Source organism: Oncorhynchus mykiss, chromosome 21, assembly GCF_057628025.1.
Source record: "Oncorhynchus mykiss isolate SJ-2025 chromosome 21, ASM5762802v1, whole genome shotgun sequence".
NCBI classification, from domain to species: domain Eukaryota; kingdom Metazoa; phylum Chordata; class Actinopteri; order Salmoniformes; family Salmonidae; genus Oncorhynchus; species Oncorhynchus mykiss.
Window position 1 is genome coordinate 53,671,962 of NC_143042.1, and position 21,722 is coordinate 53,693,683.

The 21,722-nt window shown below is 40.2% G+C and overlaps 1 protein-coding gene and 19 non-coding genes across 20 annotated transcripts in view; all 20 read left to right on the forward strand.

The window, feature by feature from the left end:
• LOC110500769 (zeta-sarcoglycan-like) overlaps nt 1-2,325 on the forward strand; it is a 51,587-nt gene extending 49,262 nt beyond the window's left edge. The window contains exon 8 of the mRNA XM_021578301.3: nt 2,021-2,325. Coding sequence (XP_021433976.3) covers nt 2,021-2,215 — 195 coding nt within the window. The 3' untranslated portion in view covers nt 2,216-2,325. The remainder of the gene's footprint in view (nt 1-2,020) is intronic.
• Nucleotides 2,326-4,846: 2,521 nt separating this feature from the next.
• On the forward strand, nt 4,847-4,919 carry trnar-ucu (transfer RNA arginine (anticodon UCU)). Its single transcript has one exon. It is a non-coding gene; the product is annotated as a tRNA-Arg (tRNA).
• A 433-nt stretch (nt 4,920-5,352) lies between these two features.
• On the forward strand, nt 5,353-5,425 carry trnar-ucu (transfer RNA arginine (anticodon UCU)). Its single transcript has one exon. It is a non-coding gene; the product is annotated as a tRNA-Arg (tRNA).
• A 734-nt stretch (nt 5,426-6,159) lies between these two features.
• trnar-ucu (transfer RNA arginine (anticodon UCU)) lies at nt 6,160-6,232 on the forward strand. The gene has a single exon. It is a non-coding gene; the product is annotated as a tRNA-Arg (tRNA).
• A 735-nt stretch (nt 6,233-6,967) lies between these two features.
• On the forward strand, nt 6,968-7,040 carry trnar-ucu (transfer RNA arginine (anticodon UCU)). The gene has a single exon. It is a non-coding gene; the product is annotated as a tRNA-Arg (tRNA).
• A 735-nt stretch (nt 7,041-7,775) lies between these two features.
• trnar-ucu (transfer RNA arginine (anticodon UCU)) lies at nt 7,776-7,848 on the forward strand. Its single transcript has one exon. It is a non-coding gene; the product is annotated as a tRNA-Arg (tRNA).
• Nucleotides 7,849-8,583: 735 nt separating this feature from the next.
• Nucleotides 8,584-8,656, forward strand: trnar-ucu (transfer RNA arginine (anticodon UCU)). Its single transcript has one exon. It is a non-coding gene; the product is annotated as a tRNA-Arg (tRNA).
• A 734-nt stretch (nt 8,657-9,390) lies between these two features.
• trnar-ucu (transfer RNA arginine (anticodon UCU)) lies at nt 9,391-9,463 on the forward strand. The gene has a single exon. It is a non-coding gene; the product is annotated as a tRNA-Arg (tRNA).
• Nucleotides 9,464-10,542: 1,079 nt separating this feature from the next.
• On the forward strand, nt 10,543-10,615 carry trnar-ucu (transfer RNA arginine (anticodon UCU)). The gene has a single exon. It is a non-coding gene; the product is annotated as a tRNA-Arg (tRNA).
• Nucleotides 10,616-11,349: 734 nt separating this feature from the next.
• On the forward strand, nt 11,350-11,422 carry trnar-ucu (transfer RNA arginine (anticodon UCU)). The gene has a single exon. It is a non-coding gene; the product is annotated as a tRNA-Arg (tRNA).
• Nucleotides 11,423-12,501: 1,079 nt separating this feature from the next.
• Nucleotides 12,502-12,574, forward strand: trnar-ucu (transfer RNA arginine (anticodon UCU)). The gene has a single exon. It is a non-coding gene; the product is annotated as a tRNA-Arg (tRNA).
• A 734-nt stretch (nt 12,575-13,308) lies between these two features.
• Nucleotides 13,309-13,381, forward strand: trnar-ucu (transfer RNA arginine (anticodon UCU)). The gene has a single exon. It is a non-coding gene; the product is annotated as a tRNA-Arg (tRNA).
• A 734-nt stretch (nt 13,382-14,115) lies between these two features.
• On the forward strand, nt 14,116-14,188 carry trnar-ucu (transfer RNA arginine (anticodon UCU)). Its single transcript has one exon. It is a non-coding gene; the product is annotated as a tRNA-Arg (tRNA).
• Nucleotides 14,189-15,959: 1,771 nt separating this feature from the next.
• On the forward strand, nt 15,960-16,032 carry trnar-ucu (transfer RNA arginine (anticodon UCU)). Its single transcript has one exon. It is a non-coding gene; the product is annotated as a tRNA-Arg (tRNA).
• Nucleotides 16,033-16,938: 906 nt separating this feature from the next.
• On the forward strand, nt 16,939-17,011 carry trnar-ucu (transfer RNA arginine (anticodon UCU)). Its single transcript has one exon. It is a non-coding gene; the product is annotated as a tRNA-Arg (tRNA).
• Nucleotides 17,012-17,745: 734 nt separating this feature from the next.
• Nucleotides 17,746-17,818, forward strand: trnar-ucu (transfer RNA arginine (anticodon UCU)). The gene has a single exon. It is a non-coding gene; the product is annotated as a tRNA-Arg (tRNA).
• A 906-nt stretch (nt 17,819-18,724) lies between these two features.
• trnar-ucu (transfer RNA arginine (anticodon UCU)) lies at nt 18,725-18,797 on the forward strand. The gene has a single exon. It is a non-coding gene; the product is annotated as a tRNA-Arg (tRNA).
• Nucleotides 18,798-19,531: 734 nt separating this feature from the next.
• trnar-ucu (transfer RNA arginine (anticodon UCU)) lies at nt 19,532-19,604 on the forward strand. The gene has a single exon. It is a non-coding gene; the product is annotated as a tRNA-Arg (tRNA).
• A 734-nt stretch (nt 19,605-20,338) lies between these two features.
• trnar-ucu (transfer RNA arginine (anticodon UCU)) lies at nt 20,339-20,411 on the forward strand. The gene has a single exon. It is a non-coding gene; the product is annotated as a tRNA-Arg (tRNA).
• Nucleotides 20,412-21,145: 734 nt separating this feature from the next.
• Nucleotides 21,146-21,218, forward strand: trnar-ucu (transfer RNA arginine (anticodon UCU)). The gene has a single exon. It is a non-coding gene; the product is annotated as a tRNA-Arg (tRNA).
• Nucleotides 21,219-21,722: the final 504 nt, after the last annotated feature.

Sequence of the window (21,722 nt, forward strand, 5' to 3'; positions counted from 1 at the left end):
AACACCTTTATTTACCCAGGTAGGCTAGTTGAGAACACCTTTATTTAACCAGGTAGGCTAGTTGAGAACACCTTTATTCAACCAGGTAGGCTAGTTGAGAACACCTTTATTTAACCAGGTAGGCTAGTTGAGAACACCTTTATTTAACCAGGTAGGCTAGTTGAGAACACCTTTATTTAACCAGGTAGGCTAGTTGAGAACACCTTTATTTAACCAGGTAGGCTAGTTGAGAACACCTTTATTTAACCAGGTAGGCTAGTTGAGAACACCTTTATTTAACCAGGTAGGCTAGTTGAGAACACCTTTATTTAACCAGGTAGGCTAGTTGAGAACACCTTTATTTAACCAGGTAGGCTAGTTGAGAACACCTTTATTTAACCAGGTAGGCTAGTTGAGAACACCTTTATTTAACCAGGTAGGCTAGTTGAGAACACCTTTATTTAACCAGGTAGGCTAGTTGAGAACACCTTTATTTAACCAGGTAGGCTAGTTGAGAACACCTTTATTTAACCAGGTAGGCTAGTTGAGAACACCTTTATTTAACCAGGTAGGCTAGTTGAGAACACCTTTATTTAACCAGGTAGGCTAGTTGAGAACACCTTTATTTAACCAGGTAGGCTAGTTGAGAACACCTTTATTTAACCAGGTAGGCTAGTTGAGAACACCTTTATTTAACCAGGTAGGCTAGTTGAGAACAAGTTCTCATTTACAACTGCGACCTGGCCCAAGAATAAAGCAAAGCAGTTCGACACATACAACAACACAGAGTTGCACATGGAGTAAAACAAACATACAGTCAATAATACCGTAGAAAAAAGCATATGTACAGTGTGTGCAAATGAGCTAAGATGAGGGAGGTATAAGGACATAAATAGGCCATGTGTAACGGCTCTCGTTTTGAAGGAGTGGACCAAAGCGCAGCGTGGAAAGTGTTCATTATTTTTATTATTAAAAAAAACACTCAAACAAAATAACAAAACGAAAGCGAACAGTTCTGTCAGGTACAGACGCAAAACAGAAAACAACATCCCACAGAACTAAAATGGAAAATGACAACTTATATATGATCCCCAATCAGAGACAACGATAGACAGCTGCCTCTGATTGGGAACCACACTCACATAGAAATAAGGAAACTAGAATGCCCACCCTAGTCACACACCCTGACCTAACCAAAATAGAGAATAAAAACCTCTCTATGGCCAGGGCGTGACACCATGGTGGCGAACTAATAACAATATACCAATTAAACACTGGAGTGATTGATGTGCAGAAGATGAATGTGCAAGTAGAGATACTGGGGTTGCAAACGAGCAAGATTAATAAATAAATACAGTATGGGGATGAGGTAGTTGGATGGGCTATTTACAGATGGGCTATGTACAGGTGCAGTGATCTGTGAGCTACTCTGATACATAGCAATACATAGCAGAGTGTGAGACAGGAGAAAAACAGTCCAAAACAGTGAAATCCAGACATGAAATGCTTTAGAAAATCAAATAAAAAAACATATTGAATGCAGATGGATGTGGAAGAAATACATAGAAATAAAATGTGTCTATACTGTATCCTGTATACAGTTCTATGTAAGAGGTAAGTGGTAACAAGGGGTTAGTTGTAAACACTGCGTTACAACTAACCCCAAGCATAGGATACTTTACTAATTAGTCTTGTGAGAAAATACAACAATTATTATTTTCATCTTACTGATAAAAATGATATACTGTATGTCTATAATGTTCCAGAGGTCAGTAATACAAAAATAAAAACAAATATACATATATTAGCCATGTAGAGACACTAACATTGGCACATTGAATAACAGCTGTCTAAGTGTTTCCTAATCTGAATAATTTAGCCTGTTACAGTTGTACCGGGTCTCCCCTATTCCCAATGCACTCAAATCACCCCCATTCACATATCATTATTTAGTAGAATTGGTATGAATATACCTTTCAGAGAATGTATCATTGCTTTAGGCTAGACAAAATATCAAATACTGATTCTATTTTCCAATCAGATCTTTTTAGATGCAAACGCGATCCGACTGGGGAGCTTTCTTCCACTTGGTGTCTACTCCCCGTCCTCAGACGCAGCTTCTCAGAAACAGACTGTGTACGAGCTGTGCATCTGCCCCAACGGCAAGCTGTACCTCTCCCCCGCCGGCAGCAGATCCAGCTGCTATTCCACAAGCAACGTCTGTCTCTGGAACTGATATAAAGAACACTCTTCCACCACCTGTGATGTTCACTGCTGCTCCAACATCAATAATAGCAAAACAAGGACAGGGGAGACACCTTGGCCCCGTCCAGAACACTAGCACCTAGCTCTAACTTGATGTAGACCTGTCAAGTATAAGCTATATGTAACATTTCACCCAGTCTATCAGAGGGCAAGTTGGACCTACTACCATGGTACTAATGGTTCACGTGCTGTTGGAGTTTTCAGAAGTTTGGAATTCCGACTGGGAAGTTTCACTTGAGCTAAAATGTTTTTTACCCGAGGTGCCGAGTTCACGTCTGACCTTTCACCGCTGACCTTTTCACCTTTTCAACCAAAAGATGACAACAAATCGTTTTTTTGAACATTTACAAATGTATCAATGTGAATAACGCAACTAGTTAGACCATATTTTAAATGTTAAGCAAGCTAGCTAACTTTATTGTTAGCAACGTTTAGCTAAAATCTTATTGTTTGTAGATTGTTCCAGACTTCAAAAGCATTTGAACACAATCGTGTCGAATATTGGACCACAAGCACATGATGCCCTATCCAATACTTTCAGAAATACATGAGTGAAGGGGCTAGGGGTTAGAGTGAAGGCGCTATGGGTTGTTACTGGACTGGGACCATGTTTCAGAACAGCTGAGCCCAGAGGGCGGAGCTTTGTTTTTGTACTGCATTTTGTTTCTATACTGGATTCAATGACAGTGATATGACAGACTAATCACGATATATATATATATATATATATATATATATATATATATATATATATATATATATATATATATATATATATATATATATACATACAGTACACTGTAAAGGAGAGAAGATAACTGGGGGAGAGATGACGCACAGACACCTTTGCTATGGAAAACGCGTGATTGAAAACATGATCGAGCCTGTCAATATCTTTGTGTCTCCGAAGAAGATGATCTCCGAGGTGAAGTTTTGAAAAAGGGCAGTTTGTATCACACTAATTAAAGCGCAAATTTTGCCATTTATATTTTAGAAGTCTAGAATTTTCTAAGTTTGTTTTTCATAAATGCTTGATGGGAATTGCTGTATTTTCCATTGTCTTAAAAGTGCAAATCATTTCAAATGTTACGTTTTCTATGTTCGATGTACTGTACTTTAAACTAAAACATGTTTGATAAAGATTTGTAATGGTACTGGTAAATACAAAAACATTTAGTTTGACACTTTACTTGATTTCCATACAGATCTAAATAACATGATGCTCAATAAGAAAGCTAAATGGTTTAGAGAAGAATATGGGTTAATCATTTTCATATAAGGATGGTTTCCCTGACACATATTAAGCCTGGAGAATCTCCTTTTCAGTGGTGTAAAGGACTTAGGTAAAAATACTTTAGAGTACTACTTAAGTAAAAATACTTTAGAGTACTACTTAAGTAAAAATACTTTAGAGTACTACTTAAGTAAAAATACTTTAGAGTACTACTTAAGTAAAAAATACTTTATAGTACTACTTAAGTAAAAATACTTTAGAGTACTACTTAAGTAAAAATACTTTATAGTACTACTTAAGTAAAAAATACTTTATAGTACTACTTAAGTAAAAAATACTTTAGAGTACTACTTAAGTAAAAACAAAAATTGGTACTTTACTTTACTATTTTAGATTTTGGACAACTTTTACTTTTACTTCAAAATGATGTACTTAAAAAAAAAAAATCTTGACACCCAAAAGTACTCGTTACATTTTGAATGCCTAGCAGGACAGGAAAATTGTCCAATTCACGCACTCATCAAGATAACAACCCTTGCGGACTCACTAAACAAATGCTTTGTTTATTTTATTTCCGAGTGTTGGAGTGTGCCCCTGGCAATCCGTAAATTCAAAAAACAATAACATTGCGCCATCTGGTTAGCTTACTATAAGGAATTTGAAACAATGTAGAGATTCACTTTTGATACTTAAGTATATTTAAATACTAAATACTTTAAGACTATTACTCAAGTAGAATTTTACTGGGTGACTTTTACCTGAGTCATTTTTTATTAAGGTATCTTAATAACTAATTAATCACCACAGCTCTTTTTAACATGCTTTTTAGTCCACGACTGCCCTTAATCTGTGTCTAGGAAACCGTCCCATAGATCTTATCCAACAGTATCATCTAGTAGTTACGTTCCCTCCCTCACCCTTATCGAGTCCTCCTTATCGATTCCTCCATTTATTAAAACCCATCAGATATACGTGGCCCTGTGGCCAGATTATCCTGTACGGAGATGGCATCTGAAAGAGTCCCACAATCCTTAACTTACTGGTCCTCCTGTAACCCCAGGGCACTGTTACCCCTCCAGTAGAGACAAGCTATGATGTTATAGGTATATGTTTTTTTTAAGACCTTTTAAGCCATTTTGAGCTGCTTGCACTGGGCTGAGGTGCTGGCGGATGTGCCTTTGCTTATCTCCTCCTGTATAGGTATAAGACATACTGAACTTTCCTATGCTCTTCCTGCAGTGATGGCTATTTTAAGAAACATGAGCTGGATCACATTATTTTGGGGTTTGAAAATGCCTCTCCCTATTCAGAGGGAGTTATTCTTCTGAAATGAAGATAACAGAGTAGCATTAATGAGGGACTGTATTGGCCCCAGTGGCCTAATGGATAAGGCACTGGCCTTCTAAGCCAGGGATTGTGGGTTTGAGTCCCATCTGGGGTGGATGAATGCAAATTCCTGTGAAGGAAGAGAGATCAGAATTTCATGGGCATGTTGCCCTCCGAAATGCAGTTTTTCATCAGTTCATATAGGTCATGCTGATCACACATTTCCACAGTGACTTAAGACACTGACCGCCTAATCCATTTATTGTGAGTTCAAGTATTGTTTTGGGGTACCTGAAAGTGGAGGGATGAAGTGGAAGTGTGCAGGGCAGTTAACCAAGTGATTTATGGATCGAAACCATCCTCTGCTATTCAGTTTGCTTTAGCAATGAAGTGGAAACAGAAATATTAAACCATAATTTCATGGGCATGTCTCAGTGCCGATTACTGAATGCTGATTACAGAAGCGAAGCAGAAGCGTGATGTCTACTTTAGCCACGTGTACATTCGGTAGAAACCACTCTCTGCTATCCAGTTCATTTTCAGGAAGTGCCCCAGTGGCCTAATGGATAAGGCACTGGCCTTCTAAGCCAGGGATTGTGGGTTCGAGTCCCATCTGGGGTGGATGAATGCAAATTCCTGTGTAGGAAGAGAGATCAGCACGTGACACAGAGTTTGATGGATTGAAGCTTTCTGATTCAATTTTTAGAAATGAAGATTTAACTGGGATAAAAAAGGAGAATTTCATGGGCATGTTGCCCTCCGAAATGCAATTTTTTTTACAACTGCTTCTATCAATGAATGCAAATTCCTGTGGAGGAAGAGAGATCAGCACGTGACACAGAGTTTGATGGATTGAAGCTTTCCGATTCAATTTTTAGAAATGAAGATTTAACTGGGATAAAAAAGGAGAATTTCATGGGCATGTTGCCCTCCGAAATGCAATTTTTTTTACAACTGCTTCTATCACTTCATATAGGTCATGCTGATCACACATTTCCACAGTGACTTTAGACACTGACTGCCTAATCCATTTATTGTGAGTTCAAGTATTGTTTTGGGGTACCTGAAAGTGGAGGGATGAAGTGGAAGTGTGCAGGGCAGTTAACCAAGTGATTTATGGATCGAAACCATCCTCTGCTATTCAGTTTGCTTTAGCAATGAAGTGGAAACAGAAATATTAAACCATAATTTCATGGGCATGTCTCAGTGCCCTCCGTGATTATTTTTTGACTGCTTCTGTCAGTTTGTACAGGTCATGCTGATTACAGAAGCGAAGCGGAAGCGTGATGTCTACTTTAGCCACGTGTACGATCGGTCGAAACCACTCTCTGCTATCCACTTCATTTTCAGCAAGTGCCCCAGTGGCCTAATGGATAAGGCACTGGCCTTCTAAGCCAGGGATTGTGGGTTCGAGTCCCATCTGGGGTGGATGAATGCAAATTCCTGTGTAGGAAGAGAGATCAGCACGTGACACAGAGTTTGATGGATTGAAGCTTTCTGATTCAATTTTTAGAAATGAAGATTTAACTGGGATAAAAAAGGAGAATTTCATGGGCATGTTGCCCTCCGAAATGCAATTTTTTTTTACAACTGCTTCTATCAATGAATGCAAATTCCTGTGGAGGAAGAGAGATCAGCACGTGACACAGAGTTTGATGGATTGAAGCTTTCCGATTCAATTTTTAGAAATGAAGATTTAACTGGGATAAAAAAGGAGAATTTCATGGGCATGTTGCCCTCCGAAATGCAATTTTTTTTACAACTGCTTCTATCACTTCATATAGGTCATGCTGATCACACATTTCCACAGTGACTTTAGACACTGACTGCCTAATCCATTTATTGTGAGTTCAAGTATTGTTTTGGGGTACCTGAAAGTGGAGGGATGAAGTGGAAGTGTGCAGGGCAGTTAACCAAGTGATTTATGGATCGAAACCATCCTCTGCTATTCAGTTTGCTTTAGCAATGAAGTGGAAACAGAAATATTAAACCATAATTTCATGGGCATGTCTCAGTGCCCTCCGTGATTATTTTTTGACTGCTTCTGTCAGTTTGTACAGGTCATGCTGATTACAGAAGCGAAGCGGAAGCGTGATGTCTACTTTAGCCACGTGTACGATCGGTCGAAACCACTCTCTGCTATCCACTTCATTTTCAGCAAGTGCCCCAGTGGCCTAATGGATAAGGCACTGGCCTTCTAAGCCAGGGATTGTGGGTTCGAGTCCCATCTGGGGTGGATGAATGCAAATTCCTGTGTAGGAAGAGAGATCAGCACGTGACACAGAGTTTGATGGATTGAAGCTTTCTGATTCAATTTTTAGAAATGAAGATTTAACTGGGATAAAAAAGGAGAATTTCATGGGCATGTTGCCCTCCGAAATGCAATTTTTTTTTACAACTGCTTCTATCAATGAATGCAAATTCCTGTGGAGGAAGAGAGATCAGCACGTGACACAGAGTTTGATGGATTGAAGCTTTCCGATTCAATTTTTAGAAATGAAGATTTAACTGGGATAAAAAAGGAGAATTTCATGGGCATGTTGCCCTCCGAAATGCAATTTTTTTTACAACTGCTTCTATCACTTCATATAGGTCATGCTGATCACACATTTCCACAGTGACTTTAGACACTGACTGCCTAATCCATTTATTGTGAGTTCAAGTATTGTTTTGGGGTACCTGAAAGTGGAGGGATGAAGTGGAAGTGTGCAGGGCAGTTAACCAAGTGATTTATGGATCGAAACCATCCTCTGCTATTCAGTTTGCTTTAGCAATGAAGTGGAAACAGAAATATTAAACCATAATTTCATGGGCATGTCTCAGTGCCCTCCGTGATTATTTTTTGACTGCTTCTGTCAGTTTGTACAGGTCATGCTGATTACAGAAGCGAAGCGGAAGCGTGATGTCTACTTTAGCCACGTGTACGATCGGTCGAAACCACTCTCTGCTATCCACTTCATTTTCAGCAAGTGCCCCAGTGGCCTAATGGATAAGGCACTGGCCTTCTAAGCCAGGGATTGTGGGTTCGAGTCCCATCTGGGGTGGATGAATGCAAATTCCTGTGTAGGAAGAGAGATCAGCACGTGACACAGAGTTTGATGGATTGAAGCTTTCTGATTCAATTTTTAGAAATGAAGATTTAACTGGGATAAAAAAGGAGAATTTCATGGGCATGTTGCCCTCCGAAATGCAATTATTTTTTACAACTGCTTCTATCAATGAATGCAAATTCCTGTGGAGGAAGAGAGATCAGCACGTGACACAGAGTTTGATGGATTGAAGCTTTCCGATTCAATTTTTAGAAATGAAGATTTAACTGGGATAAAAAAGGAGAATTTCATGGGCATGTTGCCCTCCGAAATGCAATTTTTTTTACAACTGCTTCTATCACTTCATATAGGTCATGCTGATCACACATTTCCACAGTGACTTTAGACACTGACTGCCTAATCCATTTATTGTGAGTTCAAGTATTGTTTTGGGGTACCTGAAAGTGGAGGGATGAAGTGGAAGTGTGCAGGGCAGTTAACCAAGTGATTTATGGATCGAAACCATCCTCTGCTATTCAGTTTGCTTTAGCAATGAAGTGGAAACAGAAATATTAAACCATAATTTCATGGGCATGTCTCAGTGCCTTCCGTGATTATTTTTTGACTGCTTCTGTCAGTTTGTACAGGTCATGCTGATTACAGAAGCGAAGCGGAAGCGTGATGTCTACTTTAGCCACGTGTACGATCGGTCGAAACCACTCTCTGCTATCCACTTCATTTTCAGCAAGTGCCCCAGTGGCCTAATGGATAAGGCACTGGCCTTCTAAGCCAGGGATTGTGGGTTCGAGTCTCATCTGGGGTGGATGAATGCAAATTCCTGTGTAGGAAGAGAGATCAGCACGTGACACAGAGTTTGATGGATTGAAGCTTTCTGATTCAATTTTTAGAAATGAAGATTTAACTGGGATAAAAAAGGAGAATTTCATGGGCATGTTGCCCTCCGAAATGCAATTTTTTTTACAACTGCTTCTATCAATGAATGCAAATTCCTGTGGAGGAAGAGAGATCAGCACGTGACACAGAGTTTGATGGATTGAAGCTTTCCGATTCAATTTTTAAAAATGAAGATTTAACTGGGATAAAAAAGGAGAATTTCATGGGCATGTTGCCCTCCGAAATGCAATTTTTTTTACAACTGCTTCTATCACTTCATATAGGTCATGCTGATCACACATTTCCACAGTGACTTTAGACACTGACTGCCTAATCCATTTATTGTGAGTTCAAGTATTGTTTTGGGGTACCTGAAAGTGGAGGGATGAAGTGGAAGTGTGCAGGGCAGTTAACCAAGTGATTTATGGATCGAAACCATCCTCTGCTATTCAGTTTGCTTTAGCAATGAAGTGGAAACAGAAATATTAAACCTTAATTTCATGGGCATGTCTCAGTGCCCTCCGTGATTATTTTTTGACTGCTTCTGTCAGTTTGTACAGGTCATGCTGATTACAGAAGCGAAGCGGAAGCGTGATGTCTACTTTAGCCACGTGTACGATCGGTCGAAACCACTCTCTGCTATCCACTTCATTTTCAGCAAGTGCCCCAGTGGCCTAATGGATAAGGCACTGGCCTTCTAAGCCAGGGATTGTGGGTTCGAGTCCCATCTGGGGTGGATGAATGCAAATTCCTGTGTAGGAAGAGAGATCAGCACGTGACACAGAGTTTGATGGATTGAAGCTTTCTGATTCAATTTTTAGAAATGAAGATTTAACTGGGATAAAAAAGGAGAATTTCATGGGCATGTTGCCCTCCGAAATGCAATTTTTTTTACAACTGCTTCTATCAATGAATGCAAATTCCTGTGGAGGAAGAGAGATCAGCACGTGACACAGAGTTTGATGGATTGAAGCTTTCCGATTCAATTTTTAGAAATGAAGATTTAACTGGGATAAAAAAGGAGAATTTCATGGGCATGTTGCCCTCCGAAATGCAATTTTTTTTACAACTGCTTCTATCAATGAATGCAAATTCCTGTGGAGGAAGAGAGATCAGCACGTGACACAGAGTTTGATGGATTGAAGCTTTCTGATTCAATTTTTAGAAATGAAGATTTAACTGGGATAAAAAAGGAGAATTTCATGGGCATGTTGCCCTCCGAAATGCAATTTTTTTTTACAACTGCTTCTATCAATGAATGCAAATTCCTGTGGAGGAAGAGAGATCAGCACGTGACACAGAGTTTGATGGATTGAAGCTTTCCGATTCAATTTTTAGAAATGAAGATTTAACTGGGATAAAAAAGGAGAATTTCATGGGCATGTTGCCCTCCGAAATGCAATTTTTTTTACAACTGCTTCTATCACTTCATATAGGTCATGCTGATCACACATTTCCACAGTGACTTTAGACACTGACTGCCTAATCCATTTATTGTGAGTTCAAGTATTGTTTTGGGGTACCTGAAAGTGGAGGGATGAAGTGGAAGTGTGCAGGGCAGTTAACCAAGTGATTTATGGATCGAAACCATCCTCTGCTATTCAGTTTGCTTTAGCAATGAAGTGGAAACAGAAATATTAAACCATAATTTCATGGGCATGTCTCAGTGCCTTCCGTGATTATTTTTTGACTGCTTCTGTCAGTTTGTACAGGTCATGCTGATTACAGAAGCGAAGCGGAAGCGTGATGTCTACTTTAGCCACGTGTACGATCGGTCGAAACCACTCTCTGCTATCCACTTCATTTTCAGCAAGTGCCCCAGTGGCCTAATGGATAAGGCACTGGCCTTCTAAGCCAGGGATTGTGGGTTCGAGTCTCATCTGGGGTGGATGAATGCAAATTCCTGTGTAGGAAGAGAGATCAGCACGTGACACAGAGTTTGATGGATTGAAGCTTTCTGATTCAATTTTTAGAAATGAAGATTTAACTGGGATAAAAAAGGAGAATTTCATGGGCATGTTGCCCTCCGAAATGCAATTTTTTTTACAACTGCTTCTATCAATGAATGCAAATTCCTGTGGAGGAAGAGAGATCAGCACGTGACACAGAGTTTGATGGATTGAAGCTTTCCGATTCAATTTTTAAAAATGAAGATTTAACTGGGATAAAAAAGGAGAATTTCATGGGCATGTTGCCCTCCGAAATGCAATTTTTTTTACAACTGCTTCTATCACTTCATATAGGTCATGCTGATCACACATTTCCACAGTGACTTTAGACACTGACTGCCTAATCCATTTATTGTGAGTTCAAGTATTGTTTTGGGGTACCTGAAAGTGGAGGGATGAAGTGGAAGTGTGCAGGGCAGTTAACCAAGTGATTTATGGATCGAAACCATCCTCTGCTATTCAGTTTGCTTTAGCAATGAAGTGGAAACAGAAATATTAAACCTTAATTTCATGGGCATGTCTCAGTGCCCTCCGTGATTATTTTTTGACTGCTTCTGTCAGTTTGTACAGGTCATGCTGATTACAGAAGCGAAGCGGAAGCGTGATGTCTACTTTAGCCACGTGTACGATCGGTCGAAACCACTCTCTGCTATCCACTTCATTTTCAGCAAGTGCCCCAGTGGCCTAATGGATAAGGCACTGGCCTTCTAAGCCAGGGATTGTGGGTTCGAGTCCCATCTGGGGTGGATGAATGCAAATTCCTGTGTAGGAAGAGAGATCAGCACGTGACACAGAGTTTGATGGATTGAAGCTTTCTGATTCAATTTTTAGAAATGAAGATTTAACTGGGATAAAAAAGGAGAATTTCATGGGCATGTTGCCCTCCGAAATGCAATTTTTTTTACAACTGCTTCTATCAATGAATGCAAATTCCTGTGGAGGAAGAGAGATCAGCACGTGACACAGAGTTTGATGGATTGAAGCTTTCCGATTCAATTTTTAGAAATGAAGATTTAACTGGGATAAAAAAGGAGAATTTCATGGGCATGTTGCCCTCCGAAATGCAATTTTTTTTACAACTGCTTCTATCAATGAATGCAAATTCCTGTGGAGGAAGAGAGATCAGCACGTGACACAGAGTTTGATGGATTGAAGCTTTCTGATTCAATTTTTAGAAATGAAGATTTAACTGGGATAAAAAAGGAGAATTTCATGGGCATGTTGCCCTCCGAAATGCAATTTTTTTTTACAACTGCTTCTATCAATGAATGCAAATTCCTGTGGAGGAAGAGAGATCAGCACGTGACACAGAGTTTGATGGATTGAAGCTTTCCGATTCAATTTTTAGAAATGAAGATTTAACTGGGATAAAAAAGGAGAATTTCATGGGCATGTTGCCCTCCGAAATGCAATTTTTTTTACAACTGCTTCTATCACTTCATATAGGTCATGCTGATCACACATTTCCACAGTGACTTTAGACACTGACTGCCTAATCCATTTATTGTGAGTTCAAGTATTGTTTTGGGGTACCTGAAAGTGGAGGGATGAAGTGGAAGTGTGCAGGGCAGTTAACCAAGTGATTTATGGATCGAAACCATCCTCTGCTATTCAGTTTGCTTTAGCAATGAAGTGGAAACAGAAATATTAAACCATAATTTCATGGGCATGTCTCAGTGCCTTCCGTGATTATTTTTTGACTGCTTCTGTCAGTTTGTACAGGTCATGCTGATTACAGAAGCGAAGCGGAAGCGTGATGTCTACTTTAGCCACGTGTACGATCGGTCGAAACCACTCTCTGCTATCCACTTCATTTTCAGCAAGTGCCCCAGTGGCCTAATGGATAAGGCACTGGCCTTCTAAGCCAGGGATTGTGGGTTCGAGTCTCATCTGGGGTGGATGAATGCAAATTCCTGTGTAGGAAGAGAGATCAGCACGTGACACAGAGTTTGATGGATTGAAGCTTTCTGATTCAATTTTTAGAAATGAAGATTTAACTGGGATAAAAAAGGAGAATTTCATGGGCATGTTGCCCTCCGAAATGCAATTTTTTTTACAACTGCTTCTATCAATGAATGCAAATTCCTGTGGAGGAAGAGAGATCAGCACGTGACACAGAGTTTGATGGATTGAAGCTTTCCGATTCAATTTTTAAAAATGAAGATTTAACTGGGATAAAAAAGGAGAATTTCATGGGCATGTTGCCCTCCGAAATGCAATTTTTTTTACAACTGCTTCTATCACTTCATATAGGTCATGCTGATCACACATTTCCACAGTGACTTTAGACACTGACTGCCTAATCCATTTATTGTGAGTTCAAGTATTGTTTTGGGGTACCTGAAAGTGGAGGGATGAAGTGGAAGTGTGCAGGGCAGTTAACCAAGTGATTTATGGATCGAAACCATCCTCTGCTATTCAGTTTGCTTTAGCAATGAAGTGGAAACAGAAATATTAAACCTTAATTTCATGGGCATGTCTCAGTGCCCTCCGTGATTATTTTTTGACTGCTTCTGTCAGTTTGTACAGGTCATGCTGATTACAGAAGCGAAGCGGAAGCGTGATGTCTACTTTAGCCACGTGTACGATCGGTCGAAACCACTCTCTGCTATCCACTTCATTTTCAGCAAGTGCCCCAGTGGCCTAATGGATAAGGCACTGGCCTTCTAAGCCAGGGATTGTGGGTTCGAGTCCCATCTGGGGTGGATGAATGCAAATTCCTGTGTAGGAAGAGAGATCAGCACGTGACACAGAGTTTGATGGATTGAAGCTTTCTGATTCAATTTTTAGAAATGAAGATTTAACTGGGATAAAAAAGGAGAATTTCATGGGCATGTTGCCCTCCGAAATGCAATTTTTTTTACAACTGCTTCTATCAATGAATGCAAATTCCTGTGGAGGAAGAGAGATCAGCACGTGACACAGAGTTTGATGGATTGAAGCTTTCCGATTCAATTTTTAAAAATGAAGATTTAACTGGGATAAAAAAGGAGAATTTCATGGGCATGTTGCCCTCCGAAATGCAATTTTTTTTACAACTGCTTCTATCACTTCATATAGGTCATGCTGATCACACATTTCCACAGTGACTTTAGACACTGACTGCCTAATCCATTTATTGTGAGTTCAAGTATTGTTTTGGGGTACCTGAAAGTGGAGGGATGAAGTGGAAGTGTGCAGGGCAGTTAACCAAGTGATTTATGGATCGAAACCATCCTCTGCTATTCAGTTTGCTTTAGCAATGAAGTGGAAACAGAAATATTAAACCTTAATTTCATGGGCATGTCTCAGTGCCCTCCGTGATTATTTTTTGACTGCTTCTGTCAGTTTGTACAGGTCATGCTGATTACAGAAGCGAAGCGGAAGCGTGATGTCTACTTTAGCCACGTGTACGATCGGTCGAAACCACTCTCTGCTATCCACTTCATTTTCAGCAAGTGCCCCAGTGGCCTAATGGATAAGGCACTGGCCTTCTAAGCCAGGGATTGTGGGTTCGAGTCCCATCTGGGGTGGATGAATGCAAATTCCTGTGTAGGAAGAGAGATCAGCACGTGACACAGAGTTTGATGGATTGAAGCTTTCTGATTCAATTTTTAGAAATGAAGATTTAACTGGGATAAAAAAGGAGAATTTCATGGGCATGTTGCCCTCCGAAATGCAATTTTTTTTACAACTGCTTCTATCAATGAATGCAAATTCCTGTGGAGGAAGAGAGATCAGCACGTGACACAGAGTTTGATGGATTGAAGCTTTCCGATTCAATTTTTAGAAATGAAGATTTAACTGGGATAAAAAAGGAGAATTTCATGGGCATGTTGCCCTCCGAAATGCAATTTTTTTTACAACTGCTTCTATCAATGAATGCAAATTCCTGTGGAGGAAGAGAGATCAGCACGTGACACAGAGTTTGATGGATTGAAGCTTTCCGATTCAATTTTTAGAAATGAAGATTTAACTGGGATAAAAAAGGAGAATTTCATGGGCATGTTGCCCTCCGAAATGCAATTTTTTTTACAACTGCTTCTATCAATGAATGCAAATTCCTGTGGAGGAAGAGAGATCAGCACGTGACACAGAGTTTGATGGATTGAAGCTTTCCGATTCAATTTTTAGAAATGAAGATTTAACTGGGATAAAAAAGGAGAATTTCATGGGCATGTTGCCCTCCGAAATGCAATTTTTTTTACAACTGCTTCTATCACTTCATATAGGTCATGCTGATCACACATTTCCACAGTGACTTTAGACACTGACTGCCTAATCCATTTATTGTGAGTTCAAGTATTGTTTTGGGGTACCTGAAAGTGGAGGGATGAAGTGGAAGTGTGCAGGGCAGTTAACCAAGTGATTTATGGATCGAAACCATCCTCTGCTATTCAGTTTGCTTTAGCAATGAAGTGGAAACAGAAATATTAAACCTTAATTTCATGGGCATGTCTCAGTGCCCTCCGTGATTATTTTTTGACTGCTTCTGTCAGTTTGTACAGGTCATGCTGATTACAGAAGCGAAGCGGAAGCGTGATGTCTACTTTAGCCACGTGTACGATCGGATGAATGCCAATTCCTGTGTAGGAAGAGAGATCAGCACGTGACACAGAGTTTGATGGATTGAAGCTTTCTGATTCAATTTTTAGAAATGAAGATTTAACTGGGATAAAAAAGGAGAATTTCATGGGCATGTTGCCCTCCGAAATGCAATTTTTTTTACAACTGCTTCTATCAATGAATGCAAATTCCTGTGGAGGAAGAGAGATCAGCACGTGACACAGAGTTTGATGGATTGAAGCTTTCCGATTCAATTTTTAGAAATGAAGATTTAACTGGGATAAAAAAGGAGAATTTCATGGGCATGTTGCCCTCCGAAATGCAATTTTTTTTACAACTGCTTCTATCACTTCATATAGGTCATGCTGATCACACATTTCCACAGTGACTTTAGACACTGACTGCCTAATCCATTTATTGTGAGTTCAAGTATTGTTTTGGGGTACCTGAAAGTGGAGGGATGAAGTGGAAGTGTGCAGGGCAGTTAACCAAGTGATTTATGGATCGAAACCATCCTCTGCTATTCAGTTTGCTTTAGCAATGAAGTGGAAACAGAAATATTAAACCATAATTTCATGGGCATGTCTCAGTGCCCTCCGTGATTATTTTTTGACTGCTTCTGTCAGTTTGTACAGGTCATGCTGATTACAGAAGCGAAGCGGAAGCGTGATGTCTACTTTAGCCACGTGTACGATCGGTCGAAACCACTCTCTGCTATCCACTTCATTTTCAGCAAGTGCCCCAGTGGCCTAATGGATAAGGCACTGGCCTTCTAAGCCAGGGATTGTGGGTTCGAGTCCCATCTGGGGTGGATGAATGCAAATTCCTGTGTAGGAAGAGAGATCAGCACGTGACACAGAGTTTGATGGATTGAAGCTTTCTGATTCAATTTTTAGAAATGAAGATTTAACTGGGATAAAAAAGGAGAATTTCATGGGCATGTTGCCCTCCGAAATGCAATTTTTTTTACAACTGCTTCTATCAATGAATGCAAATTCCTGTGGAGGAAGAGAGATCAGCACGTGACACAGAGTTTGATGGATTGAAGCTTTCCGATTCAATTTTTAAAAATGAAGATTTAACTGGGATAAAAAAGGAGAATTTCATGGGCATGTTGCCCTCCGAAATGCAATTTTTTTTACAACTGCTTCTATCAATGAATGCAAATTCCTGTGGAGGAAGAGAGATCAGCACGTGACACAGAGTTTGATGGATTGAAGCTTTCCGATTCAATTTTTAGAAATGAAGATTTAACTGGGATAAAAAAGGAGAATTTCATGGGCATGTTGCCCTCCGAAATGCAATTTTTTTTACAACTGCTTCTATCACTTCATATAGGTCATGCTGATCACACATTTCCACAGTGACTTTAGACACTGACTGCCTAATCCATTTATTGTGAGTTCAAGTATTGTTTTGGGGTACCTGAAAGTGGAGGGATGAAGTGGAAGTGTGCAGGGCAGTTAACCAAGTGATTTATGGATCGAAACCATCCTCTGCTATTCAGTTTGCTTTAGCAATGAAGTGGAAACAGAAATATTAAACCATAATTTCATGGGCATGTCTCAGTGCCCTCCGTGATTATTTTTTGACTGCTTCTGTCAGTTTGTACAGGTCATGCTGATTACAGAAGCGAAGCGGAAGCGTGATGTCTACTTTAGCCACGTGTACGATCGGTCGAAACCACTCTCTGCTATCCACTTGATTTTCAGCAAGTGCCCCAGTGGCCTAATGGATAAGGCACTGGCCTTCTAAGCCAGGGATTGTGGGTTCGAGTCCCATCTGGGGTGGATGAATGCAAATTCCTGTGTAGGAAGAGAGATCAGCACGTGACACAGAGTTTGATGGATTGAAGCTTTCTGATTCAATTTTTAGAAATGAAGATTTAACTGGGATAAAAAAGGAGAATTTCATGGGCATGTTGCCCTCCGAAATGCAATTTTTTTTACAACTGCTTCTATCAATGAATGCAAATTCCTGTGGAGGAAGAGAGATCAGCACGTGACACAGAGTTTGATGGATTGAAGCTTTCCGATTCAATTTTTAGAAATGAAGATTTAACTGGGATAAAAAAGGAGAATTTCATGGGCATGTTGCCCTCCGAAATGCAATTTTTTTTACAACTGCTTCTATCACTTCATATAGGTCATGCTGATCACACATTTCCACAGTGACTTTAGACACTGACTGCCTAATCCATTTATTGTGAGTTCAAGTATTGTTTTGGGGTACCTGAAAGTGGAGGGATGAAGTGGAAGTGTGCAGGGCAGTTAACCAAGTGATTTATGGATCGAAACCATCCTCTGCTATTCAGTTTGCTTTAGCAATGAAGTGGAAACAGAAATATTAAACCATAATTTCATGGGCATGTCTCAGTGCCTTCCGTGATTATTTTTTGACTGCTTCTGTCAGTTTGTACAGGTCATGCTGATTACAGAAGCGAAGCGGAAGCGTGATGTCTACTTTAGCCACGTGTACGATCGGTCGAAACCACTCTCTGCTATCCACTTCATTTTCAGCAAGTGCCCCAGTGGCCTAATGGATAAGGCACTGGCCTTCTAAGCCAGGGATTGTGGGTTCGAGTCCCATCTGGGGTGGATGAATGCAAATTCCTGTGTAGGAAGAGAGATCAGCACGTGACACAGAGTTTGATGGATTGAAGCTTTCTGATTCAATTTTTAGAAATGAAGATTTAACTGGGATAAAAAAGGAGAATTTCATGGGCATGTTGCCCTCCGAAATGCAATTTTTTTTACAACTGCTTCTATCAATGAATGCAAATTCCTGTGGAGGAAGAGAGATCAGCACGTGACACAGAGTTTGATGGATTGAAGCTTTCCGATTCAATTTTTAGAAATGAAGATTTAACTGGGATAAAAAAGGAGAATTTCATGGGCATGTTGCCCTCCGAAATGCAATTTTTTTTACAACTGCTTCTATCAATGAATGCAAATTCCTGTGGAGGAAGAGAGATCAGCACGTGACACAGAGTTTGATGGATTGAAGCTTTCCGATTCAATTTTTAGAAATGAAGATTTAACTGGGATAAAAAAGGAGAATTTCATGGGCATGTTGCCCTCCGAAATGCAATTTTTTTTACAACTGCTTCTATCACTTCATATAGGTCATGCTGATCACACATTTCCACAGTGACTTTAGACACTGACTGCCTAATCCATTTATTGTGAGTTCAAGTATTGTTTTGGGGTACCTGAAAGTGGAGGGATGAAGTGGAAGTGTGCAGGGCAGTTAACCAAGTGATTTATGGATCGAAACCATCCTCTGCTATTCAGTTTGCTTTAGCAATGAAGTGGAAACAGAAATATTAAACCATAATTTCATGGGCATGTCTCAGTGCCCTCCGTGATTATTTTTTGACTGCTTCTGTCAGTTTGTACAGGTCATGCTGATTACAGAAGCGAAGCGGAAGCGTGATGTCTACTTTAGCCACGTGTACGATCGGTCGAAACCACTCTCTGCTATCCACTTGATTTTCAGCAAGTGCCCCAGTGGCCTAATGGATAAGGCACTGGCCTTCTAAGCCAGGGATTGTGGGTTCGAGTCCCATCTGGGGTGGATGAATGCAAATTCCTGTGTAGGAAGAGAGATCAGCACGTGACACAGAGTTTGATGGATTGAAGCTTTCTGATTCAATTTTTAGAAATGAAGATTTAACTGGGATAAAAAAGGAGAATTTCATGGGCATGTTGCCCTCCGAAATGCAATTTTTTTTACAACTGCTTCTATCAATGAATGCAAATTCCTGTGGAGGAAGAGAGATCAGCACGTGACACAGAGTTTGATGGATTGAAGCTTTCCGATTCAATTTTTAGAAATGAAGATTTAACTGGGATAAAAAAGGAGAATTTCATGGGCATGTTGCCCTCCGAAATGCAATTTTTTTTACAACTGCTTCTATCACTTCATATAGGTCATGCTGATCACACATTTCCACAGTGACTTTAGACACTGACTGCCTAATCCATTTATTGTGAGTTCAAGTATTGTTTTGGGGTACCTGAAAGTGGAGGGATGAAGTGGAAGTGTGCAGGGCAGTTAACCAAGTGATTTATGGATCGAAACCATCCTCTGCTATTCAGTTTGCTTTAGCAATGAAGTGGAAACAGAAATATTAAACCATAATTTCATGGGCATGTCTCAGTGCCTTCCGTGATTATTTTTTGACTGCTTCTGTCAGTTTGTACAGGTCATGCTGATTACAGAAGCGAAGCGGAAGCGTGATGTCTACTTTAGCCACGTGTACGATCGGTCGAAACCACTCTCTGCTATCCACTTCATTTTCAGCAAGTGCCCCAGTGGCCTAATGGATAAGGCACTGGCCTTCTAAGCCAGGGATTGTGGGTTCGAGTCCCATCTGGGGTGGATGAATGCAAATTCCTGTGTAGGAAGAGAGATCAGCACGTGACACAGAGTTTGATGGATTGAAGCTTTCTGATTCAATTTTTAGAAATGAAGATTTAACTGGGATAAAAAAGGAGAATTTCATGGGCATGTTGCCCTCCGAAATGCAATTTTTTTTACAACTGCTTCTATCAATGAATGCAAATTCCTGTGGAGGAAGAGAGATCAGCACGTGACACAGAGTTTGATGGATTGAAGCTTTCCGATTCAATTTTTAGAAATGAAGATTTAACTGGGATAAAAAAGGAGAATTTCATGGGCATGTTGCCCTCCGAAATGCAATTTTTTTTACAACTGCTTCTATCACTTCATATAGGTCATGCTGATCACACATTTCCACAGTGACTTTAGACACTGACTGCCTAATCCATTTATTGTGAGTTCAAGTATTGTTTTGGGGTACCTGAAAGTGGAGGGATGAAGTGGAAGTGTGCAGGGCAGTTAACCAAGTGATTTATGGATCGAAACCATCCTCTGCTATTCAGTTTGCTTTAGCAATGAAGTGGAAACAGAAATATTAAACCTTAATTTCATGGGCATGTCTCAGTGCCCTCCGTGATTATTTTTTGACTGCTTCTGTCAGTTTGTACAGGTCATGCTGATTACAGAAGCGAAGCGGAAGCGTGATGTCTACTTTAGCCACGTGTACGATCGGTCGAAACCACTCTCTGCTATCCACTTCATTTTCAGCAAGTGCCCCAGTGGCCTAATGGATAAGGCACTGGCCTTCTAAGCCAGGGATTGTGGGTTCGAGTCCCATCTGGGGTGGATGAATGCAAATTCCTGTGTAGGAAGAGAGATCAGCACGTGACACAGAGTTTGATGGATTGAAGCTTTCTGATTCAATTTTTAGAAATGAAGATTTAACTGGGATAAAAAAGGAGAATTTCATGGGCATGTTGCCCTCCGAAATGCAATTTTTTTTACAACTGCTTCTATCAATGAATGCAAATTCCTGTGGAGGAAGAGAGATCAGCACGTGACACAGAGTTTGATGGATTGAAGCTTTCCGATTCAATTTTTAGAAATGAAGATTTAACTGGGATAAAAAAGGAGAATTTCATGGGCATGTTGCCCTCCGAAATGCAATTTTATTTACAACTGCTTCTATCACTTCATATAGGTCATGCTGATCACACATTTCCACAGTGACTTTAGACACTGACTGCCTAATCCATTTATTGTGAGTTCAAGTATTGTTTTGGGGTACCTGAAAGTGGAGGGATGAAGTGGAAGTGTGCAGGGCAGTTAACCAAGTGATTTATGGATCGAAACCATCCTCTGCTATTCAGTTTGCTTTAGCAATGAAGTGGAAACAGAAATATTAAACCTTAATTTCATGGGCATGTCTCAGTGCCCTCCGTGATTATTTTTTGACTGCTTCTGTCAGTTTGTACAGGTCATGCTGATTACAGAAGCGAAGCGGAAGCGTGATGTCTACTTTAGCCACGTGTACGATCGGTCGAAACCACTCTCTGCTATCCACTTCATTTTCAGCAAGTGCCCCAGTGGCCTAATGGATAAGGCACTGGCCTTCTAAGCCAGGGATTGTGGGTTCGAGTCCCATCTGGGGTGGATGAATGCAAATTCCTGTGTAGGAAGAGAGATCAGCACGTGACACAGAGTTTGATGGATTGAAGCTTTCTGATTCAATTTTTAGAAATGAAGATTTAACTGGGATAAAAAAGGAGAATTTCATGGGCATGTTGCCCTCCGAAATGCAATTTTTTTTACAACTGCTTCTATCAATGAATGCAAATTCCTGTGGAGGAAGAGAGATCAGCACGTGACACAGAGTTTGATGGATTGAAGCTTTCCGATTCAATTTTTAGAAATGAAGATTTAACTGGGATAAAAAAGGAGAATTTCATGGGCATGTTGCCCTCCGAAATGCAATTTTTTTTACAACTGCTTCTATCACTTCATATAGGTCATGCTGATCACACATTTCCACAGTGACTTTAGACACTGACTGCCTAATCCATTTATTGTGAGTTCAAGTATTGTTTTGGGGTACCTGAAAGTGGAGGGATGAAGTGGAAGTGTGCAGGGCAGTTAACCAAGTGATTTATGGATCGA